At 38.7% G+C, this 20,985-nt stretch overlaps 1 protein-coding gene across 2 annotated transcripts in view; it reads right to left on the bottom strand.

Moving 5' to 3' along the window:
• MAST4 (microtubule associated serine/threonine kinase family member 4) overlaps positions 1-20,985 on the bottom strand; it is a 213,752-nt gene that overhangs the window by 61,636 nt on the left and 131,131 nt on the right. For both annotated transcript variants that reach the window (XM_031063748.1, XM_031063747.1), the window contains exon 5: positions 10,410-10,498. In XM_031063748.1, coding sequence (XP_030919608.1) covers positions 10,410-10,498 — 89 coding nt within the window. The remainder of the gene's footprint in view (positions 1-10,409; positions 10,499-20,985) is intronic.

The following is a 20,985-nucleotide window of genomic DNA, read 5'->3' as shown; positions in this document are numbered from 1 at the left end:
AAAAAAAAAAGCCAAAAGGATCCAATATAAAGAAATACTGGCATACATCTAACAATCAATCTTTCCTTAAACTTTTCTTTAAAATAACTGTAGCAGCAACACACGAAAATAGAAAAAAAGTAATGCATTTGTTGTAGCATTTTATTTTTGGACATAAATGAGACTGAAACAAAAGCTATGGATTAAAAAATAGCTCCAATGTAGCCAGCTAGAAACAACATGAAATTTCTGAGGGGAAAATCACTACCTATGTGTGAAAAGGCCAGTATAAAAAACTGAGTCCTTAAAGGGCTTCAAGTGGCCTTCACTGCTATCCAAATGTTTGAATTAACATTGCACTTATCACAGTGATACTCATAACAGATTGCATTAATTCTATATGGGAAAGCATAATCATTGAGTGATTAGGTAGCAAACACAGTGATAAACACACATCCCCACACTACCCCCCTCCCCATTTTGTCTAGAAGCAGATGTAAGATGCTTTCTGAGCTGTGCTGAGCGGCTTTTGCAGCTGCTCTTTCCACAGCCTCAAGAGACATGGATTCCACTCTCACTGGACAATACCCACAAGTTTTTTTCACCCATAAATCTATCATGGCAGAATTATGTCCTTCCTACATTCTCTGCATCCTCTCAAGACCCCAGCTTCTTCATTACCCTTCAGACACTGCTGAGGGCCTCAAAAATTTCAAGGTGGCAAGGATTTTCATTCCCTGAATGGGTTGGAGCAGAGAGAATCTGAAGCCATAAATTCCCATCTTTACTTGGGGACTAAAAAAATTTATTCTTACTGTGTATCAACTGTAAACACCAAATTACTGAGAGCAACAGTTCATTCAATTTAACAGCTAACCAGATTTCTTTTTCTGCTACCAGAAATTATTTAACAAAGATAAGCTAAAAAAAAAAAAAATTAACACCGTGCAGATAAAACAGAGTCACAAACTTCAACTGCTGCACTAGAAAAACATCAGCTGTAATCTGGAGTGTATTGTGGCTTAGGTAAGTAAAAAAGACAAAGAAGCTACCTTGAACTCTGGCAGAAGAGCATAGAACTAGCCTTAACATAGTGAGGCAAACAGCTTTTGACAGGAAAGAGTTTTACAAATCAGAATATGAGGCTTTGTAAACCAATTCCTTTTTTTTCACTAGCTGAAGTTATAGATGGATATAAACAAGTTTTTAACACACATCAAGGACATACCTTACTGTCCGTGAGTTAAAATATACACAAAAACTTCATAAAGAAGAAAAAAATATGATTAAATAATTCAGCAATTTTACAGCTATCAGTGTGAATTTGGATTTGTGGAGTCACAATGCTGCAAACTATGTTGCTAGAATCAACATAGATCACTTCCTTACAGACAAAACCTTAAGAAGTCAAAGTCTTACTCAGGAAGAGCATCAGATCCTGTTATTACGAAAATCAACTTGTAAGCATTACTTTCAATAGCAAATCAGCTTTTAAAATAACAAGACTGGTGACGCCACACACATAATACCTGGATACTAAATCCTGAAGGTTTATCTAGAAATTGTAAGAACTCAGACAAACCTGGAAACAAAGAATGAGAATACAAACCCCTAATGACTGGAGAAACAGCTAGTGCTATTACAGGTATAAGGTGTAGTACTCCAGAGGAGCAAGACAGGTTGGAAGCAGAGTCCTACATGCGACCTCCATCCATCAAGGCATTCACCCACCCATCTGCAAATCAATACCTGGGAGACTTTCAAATAAAATCTAGTGCCAGTTACCTCTCTGTCCATATGCGCAGGGCTTGCTGATGAGTCAAAGCCTACTGTTCTTTGAAATCTGCTTGTATTGTATGCTTTAGTCCTACAGTATCTCTAGGTGACTGAGATTACTGCCCAAGTGTTTGATTTAGTAAAGTAAACTAGACTGGTGGTCAGGCATTAGATAATTAACTCCAGTATCCTCTGGGAGACACAAGGAATAAGCAATTAATCTAAAAAAACAATACTCTGCTTCATAACAATACACAGGGTGGCTCATTTTGCAAGCATCTATTGTTAAGAAAACTGTATCAAGACAAACTGTGGTTGTTTTGCAAATAGCTTCAAGAAATCCTATGTCTTTGCCACTGAGGGAAGATATTTCAAATATTTTTTAAAAAGCATGTTACAGTCACTGCATATTATTAATGTACTTTTAATAGCTGTCTACCTACAAAACAAAGAGTTTCAAATGCAATGATTTTCTGTTAATATGGATGGAATACCAGATTAATGATAATTGTTATCCCAAATTCCTGATGGATCAAAGACAAATTCAGTTTGAATTTTTTTAACATGCACCACAATACATCAGTGCTCCATTAATACAACAATGTGTCGTACATTCCTCTGTGTCAGTTCACATGGTGATGAGCCCTGACTGTGAACTGAGTAATACACAAGACATCATTCACCTGCAGTTACAGTTATGGTACTTTCTTACCATAACAAACAGCATCAGTCAGTAGAACAGACAGCTGGGCAGTAGAATCATTCTGAATACTTCTGCAGGTGCTTTCCAAAAAGTGAGGAGCTCAGGCTATTATTTTCATGTGAGGAGCTCAGGCTATTTAAAAATCTGGATTAACTGTACCTGAAACCAGCAAAAATCTTGCCTCAGCTATGGCAAGGAAGGTCTGTATGATCTTTAAATCCATCTGCAAGAAAGCTCTACATGTTCCAACCATCATTTAAATACTCAGAGTGCTTTTTTTACACGATTTAATTTCTATCTGCACGTAACTTACTATTTCGAGTTTCTTCTCCTGTCCTTAAACTAGTAGAAGATTATTTGAAATTTCCATAACCATTAACTGCACCCAAAAGAAATGCTAAATAAAAATTTTTGTTTTAGCAAATCTGTTTTTGTAATTCTACATATGACAGTAGTCAGAGTAATTGATATACTGCATGAGTTTTCTTCCAAAATCTGACATTCAGAGCCCTGCTTTACATCCCAGCTTTTAGCATTTCTATACTTCACCACAAAAACACACTATGGGGCCTCATTTATTTACAAGCATAGTCTTTCTTTCCCTTAAAATATATGGTGCAAACAGCTTTGTTGATTACTATGCTTCAGTGTTGCTCACTAAAGTTCATCTCTCAAACAGAATTATCTGATGCAAGCAGTGAGCCCTGACATACTGAGATCACACTATTAACAGCCAGCACTCTACCAATGTCCACCTAAAAGTCTGAAAAGTCCTAGAAATACTATTACAAGAGGAGGTAAAACCTTCTTGAACTTTAATTTTGCTTTAGGGAATTGCATCATGTAATCCCATTGTGAAAGACTGATGTCTTGAGGCATTTTGGGACACATGTGTGCTAAGGAAAGGGGCAGGTCACACCTTACCCTGGTCTGACAAGGCAGTACCCTGCCCTGTACACCCCCAGCCCCCTAAAGCCTGTATCCCAGACCAACAGAGATGTCACTCATTGGCACAGTGGAGGCAATGCCCCTCTGGAGCCCCTAACCCAGCTCCTGAGTGGCCAAATGACTGGAAAACCCACCTGGGGAAAGGGCCTGGAAAGGCCAGGGGTATTTAAGGCTGAACACAAGGCCATGGCATTGTCTAGACCTCACCTCCTTGGGGTAGTTCTCCCTGAATGCTGCTGGAACCTAGGGGTTGGTTACTGTATGTGGGTTCCTCTGTATCTTTTCTGTCTTTCCCTCCTTCTCCTTCTTCTAATCACCTCTTCTTAGAATTTCTGAGTAACTTAAAATCAATCCCACTTAGTGTTTGCTAAGTTCAAAGGGCCAAGTCAAATCTTTGAGGAATGTTCTGTGCTGACTGAATGTTGCGCTAAAACTTTTGCCCAAGTTCTTTGATATTCTGAAGTTGCCAGTGAAGATATTTTTGTTGTCTGACCTCTTGAGAATATCTCGTCAGTATTTCCCCCGTGCATGCAAATTGAGGTGCATGAACAATCGTAAGTAATTTAAAAACTTCACTGTGCGAGTTGTTTGGGGCCTTATACCTATTTATCCAATCTCCTAGAGAAAGTCATGTTTGTCCCTGCCATACTTGGATGGACAATTCTTTAAGACCCCTCACGTTCCAGTATATATGACCAGCATGTGTTTCTCTTCCTACTCTATTAAGGGAAGGGGGGGAGAAAGGCAATTCTGACTGGTTTAGATGAGAGTACCATCTTTCAGTCTTCCATTACTAAGAAAAGCAAGCAATATGTTTCAATCTCACACAGAAATCTCCCACATTCTATCCCATCAGCCCTTCTCTCCACATGATCTCATCTGAATATGTATGACAATAAACGTATGCAGTATTCCAGATGAAATCTAACCAGGACACTGTACAGCAGCATGAAATCTTTCCAAATCAAAATGAAAATTACCTTCTTTATAAATCTTCTGAGATTTCATTTTCAAAGCCGCACTAGACTGGTCCTTGCAAACATCATGTTATACAGAAAATGCAGTCAGATCCTAAACTAAACTCCTTATAATAAGTGAGTTCACAGTTTATCATAGACATTTCTGTTACAGGTCCCCCAGTACAAAATATTGCATATTGCAATTTCATACTTTTTTATTTCAGTCATTCACTCACTTCAAAATAGCGCCCTGATGCTATGTCATACTGGATGTCTTCCAAATTTGTGTAAGCTACAGTAATTTTATGCCAGTGCCACTTATAAGAAGAATAAAATGTTTGGCCACAAAAACAAAACCTGATGACTCTACTGATAACCTCCACTCACACTTTGTATTATACCCCATTTTAGCACAAGCCTCTTTATACCCTTGAACAGTTTCCTACTTACAATTCTTGTCCTAGTCATCTCAGTGGCACCACATGGAATATTCTTAAAATACAGACAAATAAAATTTACAGCATTGCTCCTAACAGCTAAATCTTGCTCCTTCAGCAGATAAAATTAAGAAGCACCACCTGTGACTATTAATCATTAGGAGTTAGTATCAACCACATGAAGAAGCTTCTGTGACTTCTGAGGTGGGGACACCTGAATGCCCTGACTTGCTGAGATTATAATCATTCACTTTGCAGGCTGGGTGGTGCAGATGACCTGCCTACACAGCATCAGACACTCAGCTAGAAAGCCCATTAATGACACAGGCACCAGGTACAATCCAAGCTAATGCTGCAACTCTTATCTTCCCACAGTTGTCTATGTATTCAACAGCTCATGGAAAACTTAGAAGTACTTTTCAGCAGGCTTAACACCTTTCAGCCCAAATACTAAAGGCAAAGGATGTCCTCACCACTAACCAATGACAGCTGCTAATGAGCCTAAAGATATTACCTAGCATGTTTTCTATTTTTGCAAGAAATAGCAACACTTTATGTAGAGAAAGCTGATACTGTGTGATCTTTGCATGGATGCATAAGGCATGGCAAGAGGTTTCACTACAAACAAAAGTCTGACTTTCTAGACAGAAATTATCTCTGCAAGCAGCTACAGGTCCTGCATAGAGGAAAATGGATTTGCATATATTGTATTGGCAATTAACATACATTAACAGACATATAGTATCTGCTGTACATACTGTCTTTTTCATATCTCATTTATCATCCTCAGTCTCAGACCTTACCCCATGGGTTCCCAATCCTTGGACTACTTACTGCTCTAATAACACTTTAGTGTATCCCAGGAGCTTTTATGGTCACTGTTGCTTACAAACAAATCTGCCACTCATGCACTACTTGCACTCTGTACAATCTACTTACTTCATAAGTGTGGTGCTATCTCACTGCCTCTCCCTCCTGACATGAATCTGAGTATGACTAGGATGGCAAGGCTAACAGTTAAAAAACTCCATGTAAGTATTCAGTGCTTGTCCAAATCAGTTTGCATCTGTAAAGATTAACAACAAACTCCCTTGGCGTGGGGGGGGGGGGGGATAATTTGCCTGAGATCTCTATATAATAGACTTTCTTATATGGGGCAATTATTATTACCCTAATTGCCCTAAACTTGGGCCACTGGTCCTCCTCAAAGAACATCTATCTAAACTAGAGAATAGCTGATACCTCCAGTTCAGACTGCATCTGGATGAAAAACAGGACTATAAGGAAGAACACAGGTATAAAATGCACTCGGAAGAACTATGCTTACATTCAAGATGCTCATCCTCTAAAACAGAGCAATCCTATTCACATCCAAACTAGTTCAAATCCAGTTTATGATTAAATAGTAGCTACCTGAGCTCTTCAGCAGATCTGAAGTAATAGCACATTGCTTCCAAAGGCGCAGCCAGACCTCTAAATGATTGGTCTGCAGATACCAAAGATGAAAATATTCTTGAGCAAAATCACAGGTATTGGCAGGAGTGGTTATGCAAAGCACTCTAAGAGAGCTCCACCTTGAGATTCCAGAACACACCTTCACTCACTTTGCTACATTTGAACCGAGGACTCACAGCACTTTTCTGTCCTCAGAGATGGGAGGCCTTTGGGGAAACAAACCCAAGTAGCTTAAACTAGTGGTCCAAATAAAATCATCTCAAGTATGCCATGCAGAGTTAACTGGGTACGTATTCTGCTTGCTCTCAACAAGCAATGAATTAACGCTGAAGGGAAAAGCTTGTTAGGGAATCCAATGGTGTCCTCACAAAGAATGAAAAGACTCACTTCAGATGCCTCTGGGGCAATGAATTCCCAAGCAATGCCAACCATCTCATTAGGACTACACACAAAGCCAAGGATAACACTAAAGACTATTAGGATGACAACTAAAAGAAATTGATCCCGGGTGGATTTTCAAGAGTGTGACAATTTTGATTCCACTCAAATAGAACAGTCTAGAGTAAAGGGCATGCTGATTCCAGCTGGGATAGAATTTTCTTTTTAGTCACTGGTTCAGTGCTGTGTTTGGAGTCAGCATGAGACTAATGCTGGCAGCACACTGATGTTTTAGCTGCTGCTGAGCAGAGCTTACCCTTAGCCAAGGACCTTCAGTGCCCCATTCCCCACCATGACCACGTGCACAAAGGCACCGGGAAGCAGCACGGCCAGGACAGCTGACCTGACAGGCCAAAGGGATGTTCCACACCACAGGACATCGTGTCCAGGATGCAAACTGCAGGGAGCTGGCCAGGGCCAGGAGGGGCTGGGGGCTGCTGGGGGCTGGGCTGGGCATTGGTCAGCAGCTGGTAAGCAATTGTACTGTGCATCACTTCTTTCTCTTGGGTATGATACACCACTCTCTCCTTTTCATTGCAATTGTTATTGTTGTTATTATTATTTTCAGTAGTAATATTGTAAATTTTTTTGTTTTGTTTCAGTTATTAAACTGTTCTAATCTCAACTCACAAGTTGTACTTTTAATTTTTTTTCTAATTTTTCTACCTGCTGTAGGGGGGATGGGTGGGTGAGCAGCTGGATGGTACTTAGCTTTTTTTGCAGGTCTTTATCCCTTTGTTGTGCTTAAATCCCAGCTGGCAACTAAGACAGTAAAAACATTAAGAATCTAGTCCACTTAAATAAGGGCAATGAATGGAACTCTTTTCAGTAAGGGCAACGGCAGGCTCTCCCCAGAGATGGATGGAGCACCTGAGAGTAGGGAGTACAAGAGTGGGATCCAGTAGAAGAAAAAGCCTAACATGCAATGTGAGGAAGCTAAAGATTTCTAGGATAGGTGATACTAAGAGTCCTCAACACCTAAAGTTCCTGGCTCTCTCATCAGTTAAACTGAGTCCTTTAAAAGGCAAGTGATGCAAGAATCAGTATTTTCTTTTGACAACCCAGTAACAAGAAATTGTGCAATGGTCTCACGAAGTTAAATCAGATGTTAGCATCTGTCCAACCTGAGCTTCAGCCTGAACTCATGTGGGCAGATTGCATTAATGAAATAGAACTCTAACAACACACAAGAAAAACTTCTCTAGAGCACTAGAGAAGTTTCCTTTCCTTTGCTCTTCAATGTCCTCCAAATTCTGCATTATCTCACTAGAACATATTTGTCAAAAATGCATGTTATTACCACACTTCAGCCAAGAACAGACTGATGAATAAACCTGTTTTCAGTAAATGCAAGCACTGACACTTTGCTGCACATTCAGCTTGTTACATGCTCCCCAAGGACTGGAAACTCTTTTGTCTGCCTTTCCCTCTTCTAGTGTTTCCTCTTCCAACAGCAAATGTTAGTAAGAAATATGTGAAGGTTTTAGAGGATCATCCTCAGTCTCTGAAACTTAAACTTGAGGTACATACGCTGGGCAGATGATCTGGCTATAAAGTAAAGTAAAAACTTCCAATTCAAAGAACTTCCCTAAGAGAATCTCAGCTTCAAAAAAGACTCTCAAATCATCTATAGCTGGACAAGAGACATACCAGGTTCTCTCCGTGAAGTCAAGGAGGCCTCTATGACTTGGAGCAATTCTTCTCAGTCAAGCAGGGCCAAGAAGAATAAACCCAGCAAGCTGTACAGCACACACAGTCTCTTGTCAATCCCTCTACCACACTTTGCAAGGAAACAGGCCTTCAGTACATGCCACCACAGAGAGGAGGAAGGCAATGTGAGTGTGCAGAAGCTAGTGCAGTTTAACACCTGGCAGCTCTGACAACACAGAAATCACAGGATCACTGTAAATCCAGCCTCCCAAGTCTGACATTCTCACAGATTTATAGACATTAAACACCTGAAACACTGAACTCCTACTGCCTGTGTAGAGGAAAGTATTTAGCTTACTAAATTTGCATATTTTTTATTTGTGTGGATTAGGATGACATTCACAGTGATCTGATGTACAGATTTGTCCAGGCACACTAGCCAGCTGAGCTAAGATCCAATAGTTGTGTGAATATTTACTATAATTAGCTATTTACAGAACCAAGCTAATAACAGAGCTGGACATGCACATCCAAACATTAATCTCATATATGTGATGAGACTTACTATGAGATTTACTAGTGCTGCTCAAGTGCCTAGGACACATGTCTTTGGAAGTAGCCAAGTAAGAGAACCTACTGTATCCTGTGTAATGGGAGAAGCTGTCAGATTTCTGTAATACGCTTTTGAATAAACAGTACGTACTGCTGAGTTTGTGGAAAAGAACCACTTACACTTAATCTTTAACTTATAGAATTGGTTTTCAACCTTCTCAGCCACTTGACAATAGCTGTGACATCAGCAATATTATTTCTCTTTTGCTGTTTGAGAAATCAATTCAAAAGATGAAGCAACTTGATGAAAGCCTGAATCCGCTGCCAGACAGGAACTTTCCACCATTTATCAAATACACAGCCTATATCCAAATCCCAGGTAACATGTGCTGGTCAGTCTATACTTCAGAGTTCATTAGGAATCACTGGCCCAAGGTTTCTATTTCAAAACAGATGGTATAGTCATTTACAGCAGCAGACATGCTAGAGCAAGCATTGTTACTGCTTTCCTCAAGTCAGCACAGCACAACCAAGGACACTTTTTATGGCGACCACAATCTCCTCTTCCAGATGGAAATTTCTGTGTTTGGGAGACCCAAAATGGTATTCCAGACATTCCAAAATTTAATTTTTCAGTTTCAAAACAGTCTGCACCATGTTTTAGTTTGTTTGTTTTAAATGCTCTACTGCCTTGAACTCTACAAATTTTCATGTTGCCTGGGTTCCTACTTGTGACAGCTGCTTCTGAGAGCAAAACTCACCACCATATTTTCTCTAACAATGTTGCTTCCATGAGAAAACTGGAGATGCCTTAATATACTTCAAAAATTCATGTGAAGCTCTGCACCTTCTTGTTTAGCATCTCCCTGCAAGCAGCTCTCCAGAGTATTCAGAGTAATTGATTACACAAGGATTAGTGTGGTGCTTTCATTTTGGCCTGTAGTTACAGCTAATGCACCCTCAAAATTAAAAAGACAATAAATATCTGTGTAAATGTGAGGTGATATGCTAAAAATTTTACTTTAAAAAATTAATGCAATTATTATAAATAAAATATTTATTTATGGACATTCATCCAAACTTTAAGTGTTTCAGATGTTTTAGAAGAAAAACAAAACTATCATCAATTTATTGGCATGGAAAGTGAAGTACAGCAACTACCACCAAAGTACCTGACACTATAAATCCTCGGGAGCAGAAGTTCCAGGATCAGAATGTAATACAGACTCCACTACCTTCGTTATGTGGTGTAAGCTATAGGAAGAGCAATGGTAGGAGGGGGAGAGAAAATCTACCAGAATGCAAGGTGAAGAAATAAAAATAGCTAAATGATATTTTTGGACTGATCATAACATAGGATTTATGGATCTAAATGTAAAACAGAAATTCGGATAAGATGAAATCCAACTTTTTGCTATTACAGTGAAAAGAACAGTAGAGTATGTTTTCCTTCAGTTATAGAGACACCATAAGAATTTCATAATAGCAGTAGTAGCGTAGTTATAAAATCACCTGTATGAGCTGAGAGTGGTGAATGAGGCCGAGGCAGAGCTGGAGACTGGCTACTGCCCATCAAACTCTTCCTGTTACTTGTTCTACAGCTGTGGGCAAAAAGAGAGAAAAGAAGACATTAGCATCAGAAATACAGCATGTACCACATATGGGCGTTTTGAGATTCTGCTACTGAGTTCCTTGACTTCTCAGTTTCCTATTAAAAATCAGAGCTATTGTTGTTTTTGTAGGCATGTCCAGGAAGTCTATGATTATAATGGATAATGGCAAAACCAGAAGTTTTCAAAGAAAATGCACCATGGATACTTTTCAGGCTTGCACGTTTGCTGTTCTGTGCAATGACCAACATTTCCCTGTAGAGTCATTAACAAAATATTCTTCTCCAACTAAAGCTTATTTCTCTGCCATACACATTTTATAAAATATAAAAATAAATATAATGTGAAACACAGTCTCAGGTTTACAATCACCATTCAATGACTAAAACTATTCCTGTTGCATGAACTGTAGCTTGAAATCACATGCCAGACAGAGCAAGACTTATCAATCTGAAAATGATGTAATAATTAGAAATCTAATTATTGAGATAAATTTCATATCTGTGCCTTTTGTCATTAGTACAGATGATAATTAAGAAGATGAATGCATTTTTTTTACTCATACATTTTTCATCTGCAAAGACACTAATTTCCCATAACACAAGATCATTAAACAAGACTAGAAGTAAATTAAGACATTGATTAAACGTGGGAAAGGAGGTATTTTTCTTAAATATATCACACAGTTTTTATATATTCGTTGGCAGAAGTAGTTTTCTTCTTCCCTCATTCTACTATAACAAATATTCTCATAAACATAAATCCCCAACACTTCAAACACTCATGCAGAAGGAAAATATTATCCTAAACTAAGAGACCTTAGCTGTGTATAAACTGGAGTGCATACGCTAATGTTTACAGCGCTGCAATCAGAATTTTTCTGTAATGGCTTAGAAAAACTTCAAAACATCTAAAATGGAGAAAGTTTATACACAAAAGTACTTAATTATCAAAGTAGACTGCAAGAGAAGGAGATTCAGATCTTATTTGTAGACATCTCAAAAAATGAATTTTGTAACACTGTGATCCTCTCTTATTATGTAACAGACAGAAACCAAGACTAATTAGTCTTGATATAGTTAAATTGAATAAAGTGCAAAAGAATGGATGGAGTTCATAAAGAAAAACAGGTGCAGAAGTACTCCAAAGTAATACAGAAGACAAGAAAAAGAATGGTTCAGAATATTCCTTCTGGCTTCATGCAATGTCACCATATTTTTGATAACTTTCCTCCCTTTATCTGCTACTCTTATTTTAAAAGCTTGAATAACTGTTTCGTTGCAATTCTCCAATCTAGAATTGAACCCAGGAAAAACTTCTGGTATTTATCAGATATTCATTAAAAGACACAGAGATTGCATCTCTCTATGATGATGTGATGGTATCATTGCCAACATCTGTGATGCAGGCTGGGGCTCAGAGCATCCATGATGTGACTTACAAGCAAGTTTTTCACGGCTGAAGTCTGGGATTTAAAGGACCACCACAAATTCTGGCAAAAGAAAGTAATACATTTAAAGCACAAAAATTTTAGATACTCTTCACAGATTTTGCTACATGGATGATTCCTTGCACATACTTGTCACTTGCCCTTACTTGTAGAAATTGAGGCTTTTATCACTTTCACCAGAATTTCCTATGTAAATAAACAAATGCCTTGCATTCACTTTTACATTAATATCCAAACTTTACATTTCTCAGTTGAATGTGCAATGTCTTTCACAAATCATTATCAAAAACACCTAATTAAACTTATCTTTGGGTTTTGGTGGTTTTTTTTGGAGTCTGTGTATTTTTAAAACTCTGGAGAGTATGATGGCATTACCTTCAATATCAAGATCTTACACAATGAGAAATCTTTCCCCCCTGCTGCCATTTCAAAAACATGTTTGCTACTTGCTCAGATGTGGCTGCAGAGAGAATTTATCTTCTATCATACTCAAATGAAATGTTCTATTGAGAAATAAAAAATAAAAGATATGAAGTTTTCCTCTATTTGCCTTACCAGTAAGGTAAGATGCAACTCACTGCATGAAGGACAAATCCCTCCTAGAGCTCTCACTGTAAGCTTTGTTTTTCAGCTGCGCTTCACAAAGGTTTTGAAACAATGTAATCCATCCTGTATAATCTGTGAAACACAATTCCTTCCCCAAAATAATGCTATTATAAAAGAGGCATTTTGTGGATGAAAAAAAAATAAACTTCAGGGAACCTTGAAAGATGATCTAAGCTGCCAGAACTCCACAAATGGGGAGCAGGGTGGCACAAAGGAAGTATCAAAGCATTACTTACTGAACTATATTTAGCATTGAAACAGCTATCTTCCTTATACAAAAGAATCTCAGAAGTTAAAACCATTTTAAAACAAAACAGTTTTTTTCTAGATCTCTGAACACATCAACTTTCCCCTTCTATTGTTTTCATAAAACTATTCTTCTCCCATTCAAATCTGACAAGATAAACCAACTGATAAGAGGCAGCCCTGAAATAAAGCTTCTTTGTCTGCAGTAAAGTTATAGCCATGCAGGAATACTCTACAGGGATTGTAACTTAGGGAAATATAAACCTTGGTAAACCACAGAGCACTAATCCCCAAAATGCAATTCCCTAAGCCTTGAATTTCATGCTGTGCTCAGGTTGCATGCCAAGAAGAGACTAGCAAGCTAGGCAGCAGGTAAGATGCAAAGCTTAGAACACTTTTTTTTTTTTTAAAGAAAACCTTTTTACAGGATGAAAAAGAACAGGAGAGAGCACAGAAAAAAAAAGTCAGTCACTTTTAACAATAACTAAACTTTGGGGCATGCAGAAGACTTGAGCAGAACAGAAAGTTTACATTTGTTGCCCTTTGCCTTCTGCTCTGCTCCACAAATATCCTTCCCGGACTTTACTCCTCCTGGGTGAATACCTATCTGGAAGTCATTGACCTCACACTGTATCAGCAGTGACTTGGACAAATGGCACTACTCCTTATCTTAGAATCCAATTCATAATTTCTTATTTGTTTCCCAAATCCACCCCCCCATGACAGGTTCTGTCATACCTCCTGCTCTCTGTCACTGACACTCCTGCCCACTCACTCTTCTCCTCCCTATCCTGACTTCTCAGCATGTCTCACTGTGGGGGAATTCCTCCTTCCCCTCAGCTCCAGTATCACTCTTAATGCACTAACTCCCAGTCACTTCTCCAGCTGCTACAGACAATCAATGTTCCTGATGAGAAGCACTCATGATAAAACAAACAGAAGACACTACATAGAAAGTGCTTTTGCTGAACTTCTATTGTAACAAACCCAGGGTGAACAGCAGCTGCTGAAAGATGCAATCCAAATGCATCAAGCTTGATTACTTTGCTCCTTAAAGAGCCACAATTCTTCCCATATCAGGCAAAAGCTATTCAGGTAGAAATGAGGGGAACAGTTAGACTGAAATCAGCAAAGCATGAGACTTGAGTAAGAGTATGGTTGTTAAAATACAGCTACATTCCACAATCTCCTGGAAACATTGAACAGAATAAAAAGGTGAAGCAGAAATGCAGTGCTTCTAGGACAGACAATACTTCATCCAGAGCTGAAACAGGTTTCCTGACAGAGTAATCAAGATATGGCAATAGTTGTGAAAGATATGCAGTGAAATGGAAATTTCTTCCTGTGAATGAGGGCTAAAAGATGAACAAATTACTGGCAATGAAGGTTAATAACTTTTATTAAAGCTTTTCATTAGAAATATGGCATCAGCCTTTATAATTGATAATTATTTCATTTCATTATCCCCAATCATTATATTTACACTTGCCATGAAGATGTATTTGGAGTCTAAGCTATTTTGACAAATCACCATCTCTCACAGGCTATGCTGAGCACAGCACTACTCCACACCATCTTAATTCTGGTATTAGTGTAATATATAGCAGCTTAGTTGGAGGCAAAGATTAGAAGGGGATTTCTCCCATTCTGAAAAGAGGCTACAAACAAATGGTTTTAGTTGCCAATACAAGCACAAAGAAATCAAGTTAGTGCCATATCCAGAATGTGAAGCCTAACCAGGTACACATGAGACACTAATAATGCAAGACCAGCCTTCCTATAAAGGCTCCAGGGATAGAAAAAGGGATTATAATTTCTCTGGTGTTAAAACTACATAGTTGAAAACTACCCCAGCAGGAACATGCTGTCTCTAGCAACACTTGAGATGTTGTGACTTTGGTTATACAGGAAAGTTAAATTTAAGTTCTATCTCAGTTATATTTAACTTGTTATGAAGGTAGCTAAGGTATGACTTCACAGTTATTATCTTCAGCAACACCAACACTGAAGAGTCATTGAACAGTGCACACTGAACTTACAAAAACCCAGAACATTTGAAGTGAGGAATTTAGTTTAGTTTGTCTTGGCTATTTTGTCTGGTTCGCTCGGTTTACTTAGTTTTTAAAGAAGAAGCCTTCTACATTAAAAAGCAGTTCAGTGAGTACTTCCATGTGCTCCAGAACCCAGACAAGTTCTATGGGGATATGAACTGGAATAAATGCAAAAACCAGCTGCCCTGAAGAGATGACACACATCGATACTGCAAGCAGCTTCCTTGTCAAAAGTAGCCTTGAAGCTTGTATTTGATGAAGCATCTCCAGAAAGTCAAAGTGAAACACAGCCAACACTTAGCATCAGTTCACTTTATGCGAGGAAACAAATTGGCTGAGAATATTCCTCAATGAATACTGCAGAATTACACTTTTAAAGGCTGTCAGTATTTCACATTCATATAAATTTATTATCTAGCAGTATTTTCTGATATATTTTACCTAGACTGCATATCTGCATATACACTCTCCAAATTTGTTATGTGTATATATGCATATACAGACACACATTCATATTCATATGCATAAAATGTATGCATCTATTTAGATAAATACCTCTAACATTCTACCTTTACAACATTGCACATACAGTCAAACATTCTACTCTCAAGTATACTCTTTCTGTGAGGAATTATTCTACATCAGTCTGTAATGCACTGCAGAAAATACTGGGATTTAAATTTTAAGTTTTATAATGTAGGGAAGGATTCAGATTTTCCTATTTTGTATGTGAGCTTTAGTCAACTTAAGTAAGGTGAGCTTTAGTCTGAAGAAACAAGAGTGCTGTCAAAACATAATGAAAACAGCACACCAAGATGCAGCTGCTTGCTGCCCTAGTTTGGTGGTCTGTCTTGAACCTTTGCAACACTACACTGAGTGTTTTGGCTTTGGCTATTGGCCAGATAAACATGGGCAGTAAGCTACAAGTCCTCTCTGAATACTGAAAAATGTGCATGAAACTCCCTTCTCCCTACCGTTAATACCAATTACCAGCATGCCACCATGCCATCAGAACTTCATCTTTCCTCAATCAAACAAAAGAAGAGACTTTTTCTTTGTATTTCTAAAAAGGAAAAATCTACAGGGAAATAAAACGCAAAATGCCATCAACTAGATGTAGGATCACCCTTTCCATAGACTGCCTAAAGGATTCAAATGCATGCACAACAGCATCACTGCAAAAGCAGACACCAGGAAAAATCACAGAATTGTAAAAATATCTGCCAAATCTCTAATAACCAGACCTGAGGGAGACTGACACAAAGACTGCTTACACCGGGAGGGGCTTCTCAATCTCCTTTGAACCAGAGTCCTACAATACAAATAACAAGGTCATTATGCCTTCTCAACTGAACTTGCTAGTTGGATGTGTTCAGTGTCTTCAGCTTCACTGACTGCTCTCACTTTTACTCTAGCCAATTTCGATCCGTAATTTTTCTTCTTCTTGCACAGGAGAATAATCAGTAGTTACAAGAATTCCAAATTTCTTCTACAGATTTAAAACTGCATACTTCTGTCTGTCCTGAACCTTCCTAAACCCACTGATTCACATTTAACTCACATAATTAAATATTGACCTCTACAGTAACAAAAAAAAAAGAGTATTAAGCTAACTACTAACTCCATAGTTGTACAATATTCATAGCTGCACAAAAGTTAATGTCTGTACTACAACCAAAGAGAGTATACAGAGGAGTGCATACAAAAAGAATGCTCAGGATCACAAACCACTGGGCCACTGAGCAATTCTGCTCTATTATACCCAAAATTACATTTTTGTATCTTGACATCATACAACCCATCGAGAACATGATGATGGGATCATTTAAATCCCACTGTTTCTTGAATTTATAGTTTATTTCATATTCTGAGAAGGGAAATAAACCAAGTTACTAGGTGTCTCCTATCATACTGAGAAATTTAACTAAATTCCTTGATACAAAAATGTTATTCATTCAAAATAGAAGGGTAATTAGGAAGCTAGCACCAATGTAGAGGAAAAACATGCAGGGCTGGCCTAAACTACTGCTAAGTATGATTATCTGCACGCTACATAATTCAGAACATGCAAAAAACCCCCAAAAACAAACGAAGGAAAAAACCCACCAAAAACAAAACAACACCCAAGTCAAACAAACAAACAACAAAAAAAAAGCCTAACTGAAAAAAGCAAAATCAGTAGCTACTGTGAGGGGTTTATAATATAATCACAAGTCTTATCTTAAAAAGAAAAAAGTCATACATCACACCTATTAAGATCACAGCATCACTAGTTTGGAGATGTTAACCAAATGAAGTAGTGCCTTGACTAGGACAGTAGATAATCTTGCAGAAACTGTTTGCATTAGACAGGAAATACCTGTTTACCAGAGGGCATGCCTATCTAGGTTGCAGACAGCAGGTTCAAAAAAAAGGCCTCCTTGTGCTTTTGGGCGATCCCCTACAGTTTACATTAACCCTTATCACTCCATATTCTGACTACAATTTCTGGTGCATCTCCTGTGCTGAGAGAATGCAGCCAGACATCTCCCACCAAGCTGCAGAGGAAAGGCTGGGGGCAGGATGTTTCTCACTCTGACCCACTGCTGGTGGTTAACAGCTTGGGAGAAACTGGGGGAGCAGATGGAGGTGAGTCAGGATTTGGATGCCATTTCCTCTGGAGCCACCACTCCACCTCAGGCTGGTGCGCTGTCTGCAAGGCTGTAGTACAGACACTGTCACAGGCAATGCTTCCAGGGGCTCTGTCCCTGGGTCAGGAGCTAGGTTGGAGCCCTGTTGCTGCTGCTCACAACACAAGCAGTCAGACTCAGTCAAGGGATCCCCTCAGCTGAGGAACTACCTCCTCACCCTTCTACCCCCTCAACGGGGAACAGTAACCTTTTCCACATTTACATTCAACAAGCAGTCAATACACGGACAACTTTTACCCAGTCAGCCCCTTCAAAAAATAACCCCAAACAAAACCAATAAACAAATGGGTCCTGTTCCAGCCATACTTCCTTTCAACAACATCCATCCAGACTCAAGGACTAATCACAGCCAATTCCCCAGGACACTTCAATACTGCCAGGGAGCCAAGCACATATCCTGAGTTCTCTGTAACTCTGGTTGAAACTGAGGCCACCAGAGTTCAGAATTTAGATAAAACATGGGAGCATCTCCACATTACAGACCAAAGACCTGTTCGTCCAGTTATCTACCACAGTGAAACCCTGTTCACTTTCTCTCCAGTTTTCTCATTCTGCTTTCCCCTTAGAACTACCTCCTCTTGGGCTTCTTTCCTTCTTACTTACTCAGAAGAGCACTGTTCCTAACTCACCATGTACCAGGCCAGGATGATAAGCCATACAGGCCTCTTCATAGCAGTGACCACGTTCCTCAAATAGCAGGGAAAGAACTTTAAGGAGTGCTTCTCTTGGCTCAAAATGTCTGCATGGCATCAATATCCAAAACACCCCACTGGTTTAAAGTCTGTCACATTTTGAAATTAGGTAGTTACATACAGCCAGCCTAAAAAAGCCTACTTCCTGGGTAGATGCCTAAGAGACACTGCAAAAATTACTAATCCATTTTCAGTTGGGGGAAGAAAACAAGAAACTATTTTGTTCGCCCTGCTTCTTCTTATGGAAGTTGTGCTTCATCTTCCCTTCAACCTCCTCTATTTGTTGGTATCCATCAAAAATTTTATGTTGCCACGGTGACTTTCACATAAGAAGAATCAGAAGCTTATTAAAACAGAAGTCTACATCCCATGAAACACAGTCTGCATTGCACTGTACTACAGAGACTCGCCCAGGAGAAAAGCCACTAAGAGACAAAGTCCTAAAAATACTGTTTCCTACATTATTTTACAGTATTTTAAATACAGTTTTACGATTCTTGTTCCCCTTTGTTTTCCACACCCCTCCCCCAACTTTTTTTCTCCTAATAGTCTTCAAGTAGTAGAACTAAACTAATCACATCCTAAAATTCAAGGGTAGGAGACTGGGAGCTGCTGGAAGGAGACAGATTTTACATGGTTTTACATTCTAATTCAGTAGTTCTCTTCTGGCTTAACCTCTAATTATAATTAGGAAAGGAATGCTTCTTTCCTTCTTTAATAAATCTGGTAGCTCCCATTCTCTCAAAACTATGAGGCTGCTTGATTAAATGCGTTGTCTTCAAACCTTCAGCAATACTACCTAAGACTTAAGAAATGAACAGCCAAGACAATGTCAGAGCAATGCACCTGACTGAAGGAAAACTATACAGCAGATCAAACACAGTAGCAGAGGAGCCTGAATTCTTCTATTATCACACCCAGCAGGAAAAGAGTCTGAATTCTTTCACTCCTACTTGTGCAGGCTTCCCACTTGGGCAACAAGAAAAACAAAGGAGGGAAAAGCATTTAAGGAGGATAGTCCCCAGGAGACACATGCTCCTACCAAGAACATAAAGTTACCTTTTAACCTCTCGAGAACCAGAAGTGGGGATACACATCTACAGATTGGAAAGCAGTACAGTGATGAAGCCCAGCTCCCTACTGAGCATTTGACATGTGAGGGAAATGAGCTTCATTCTTTCAGCAGCACTGTTACACTAATTGCTGTGGTTTATCTTCTTTCTTCATCCAAACATGAGAGTTGCCAAAAATTCACAATAAATGCCTAATCTTCAACAACATGATGCAAATATACATCTTTTCTTTAAGGGAATTAATGCAAGTTACAGGAAAAGTGGTCCTATTCCTTTTCCCTTCTCAGGTTTTAAAAAACACAAGAGGAAATATTATGTAACTAAAGGGTCACACTATAAGAAATATAAACAATTTGCAATTAATATTCTGTCTTGCCTTTTGTTTGGACATAAGTAGTCAGTAATGCTTAAGCAGTTAATGCACTGGACTTAAGGAAAGAAAAAGAAAAATCTTAAAAAAAATTAAATCATTATTAGGGCAAAATATGGGTGTTTGAAAACTATGCCCTTTAAGGGTTAGGAGACTGAATATGAACAATTAAGTGGAAGGCATTCAACCTCAAAACCATGCCTGTTCCCACAAGACCCCTGGCAGCACCATCAGTGTCCCACATTTGAGCATGCACACATTGACTGCAGTTCAGAAATTCAGTTTGCAAACAAAAGACCCTCCTCTCTTTAGTGAGGCCCACATACTTATTCCCTCCCACTGACAGCTGACCAAAAGTTTTTTAATTAAATGATAATTAAGCATCTAGAAGCATTATTTTCCCAGGGGAAGGTGAAAAAAAAAATCCATTCACTGCGCCCATTCAGCTGTTGGTTTCTTTCGAGCCTGTGGCAGAGGGCATCAATTAATGCCAGCTATGGCAGCTTTCATGAAGAGGGTGTTTGTTCTGCAGGAACCAGACATCTGCAAAGTTATGCTAAAAGGTAAGTGACCAAATGCTCCACAGTGTCATGATCTTAAGACACCGCTACACATTTTTCTGCAGCCAGCAAGGTGCCATTCCCCAGCAGTCTTATGGAGCAATAACAAATTAAAGTCTGTTTCTGTTGGAGTTTCCAAACACAGTGATATCCCTTTTGTAGCAAAACAATAAACAACTGTTACAAAAAATGGGTATGTCTGATCTAGCTTTTTTCCAGATTAAAACTGAGCTTATGTAACAGACATAACTACTGATCATTACTTTTCATTTAACAATGCCTCATGAGAAATTTAACAGAAAAAAAATTAATTACTATGTGCTGGCACATAGTTGACACCATTTACAAAAGTACACAAATTATTTGTTCTCTCCACAGATTTGTATTAGATATACAGTATCCACACTTAAGAAGTTAGCTGTGTATCTAAACTGGTATAGTCACATAAGCAATCTCCCTTCTAAAGACAAAGTTACACCATAGATAAAAGTCTTTTACTGGTTCAGAATTTCTCCATTAGAAAATAAAAATTTTTATTTTAACCATGAGAATACAAACTGCCTTTTTCAACTGCAGTTGTGTACTAAGTAAGCTGTGTCAGCAAGATTAACTTGACACTAGCCACGGCTCAAATTATCATGCCCTTATAAAACCCAGCACCCAGACTAAGTCTGGGAGCAAACTTCAGCTCCACATGGCAATATAGCTACTGAGGAAGGGAACCTATTACACATGCAGAT

The sequence above is a fragment of the Geospiza fortis genome, unplaced genomic scaffold (assembly GCF_000277835.1).
Source record: "Geospiza fortis unplaced genomic scaffold, GeoFor_1.0 scaffold557, whole genome shotgun sequence".
NCBI lineage: Eukaryota > Metazoa > Chordata > Aves > Passeriformes > Thraupidae > Geospiza > Geospiza fortis.
Note: the sequence above shows the minus strand (reverse complement) of the source record. Positions and strands in the feature narration are given on the sequence as shown.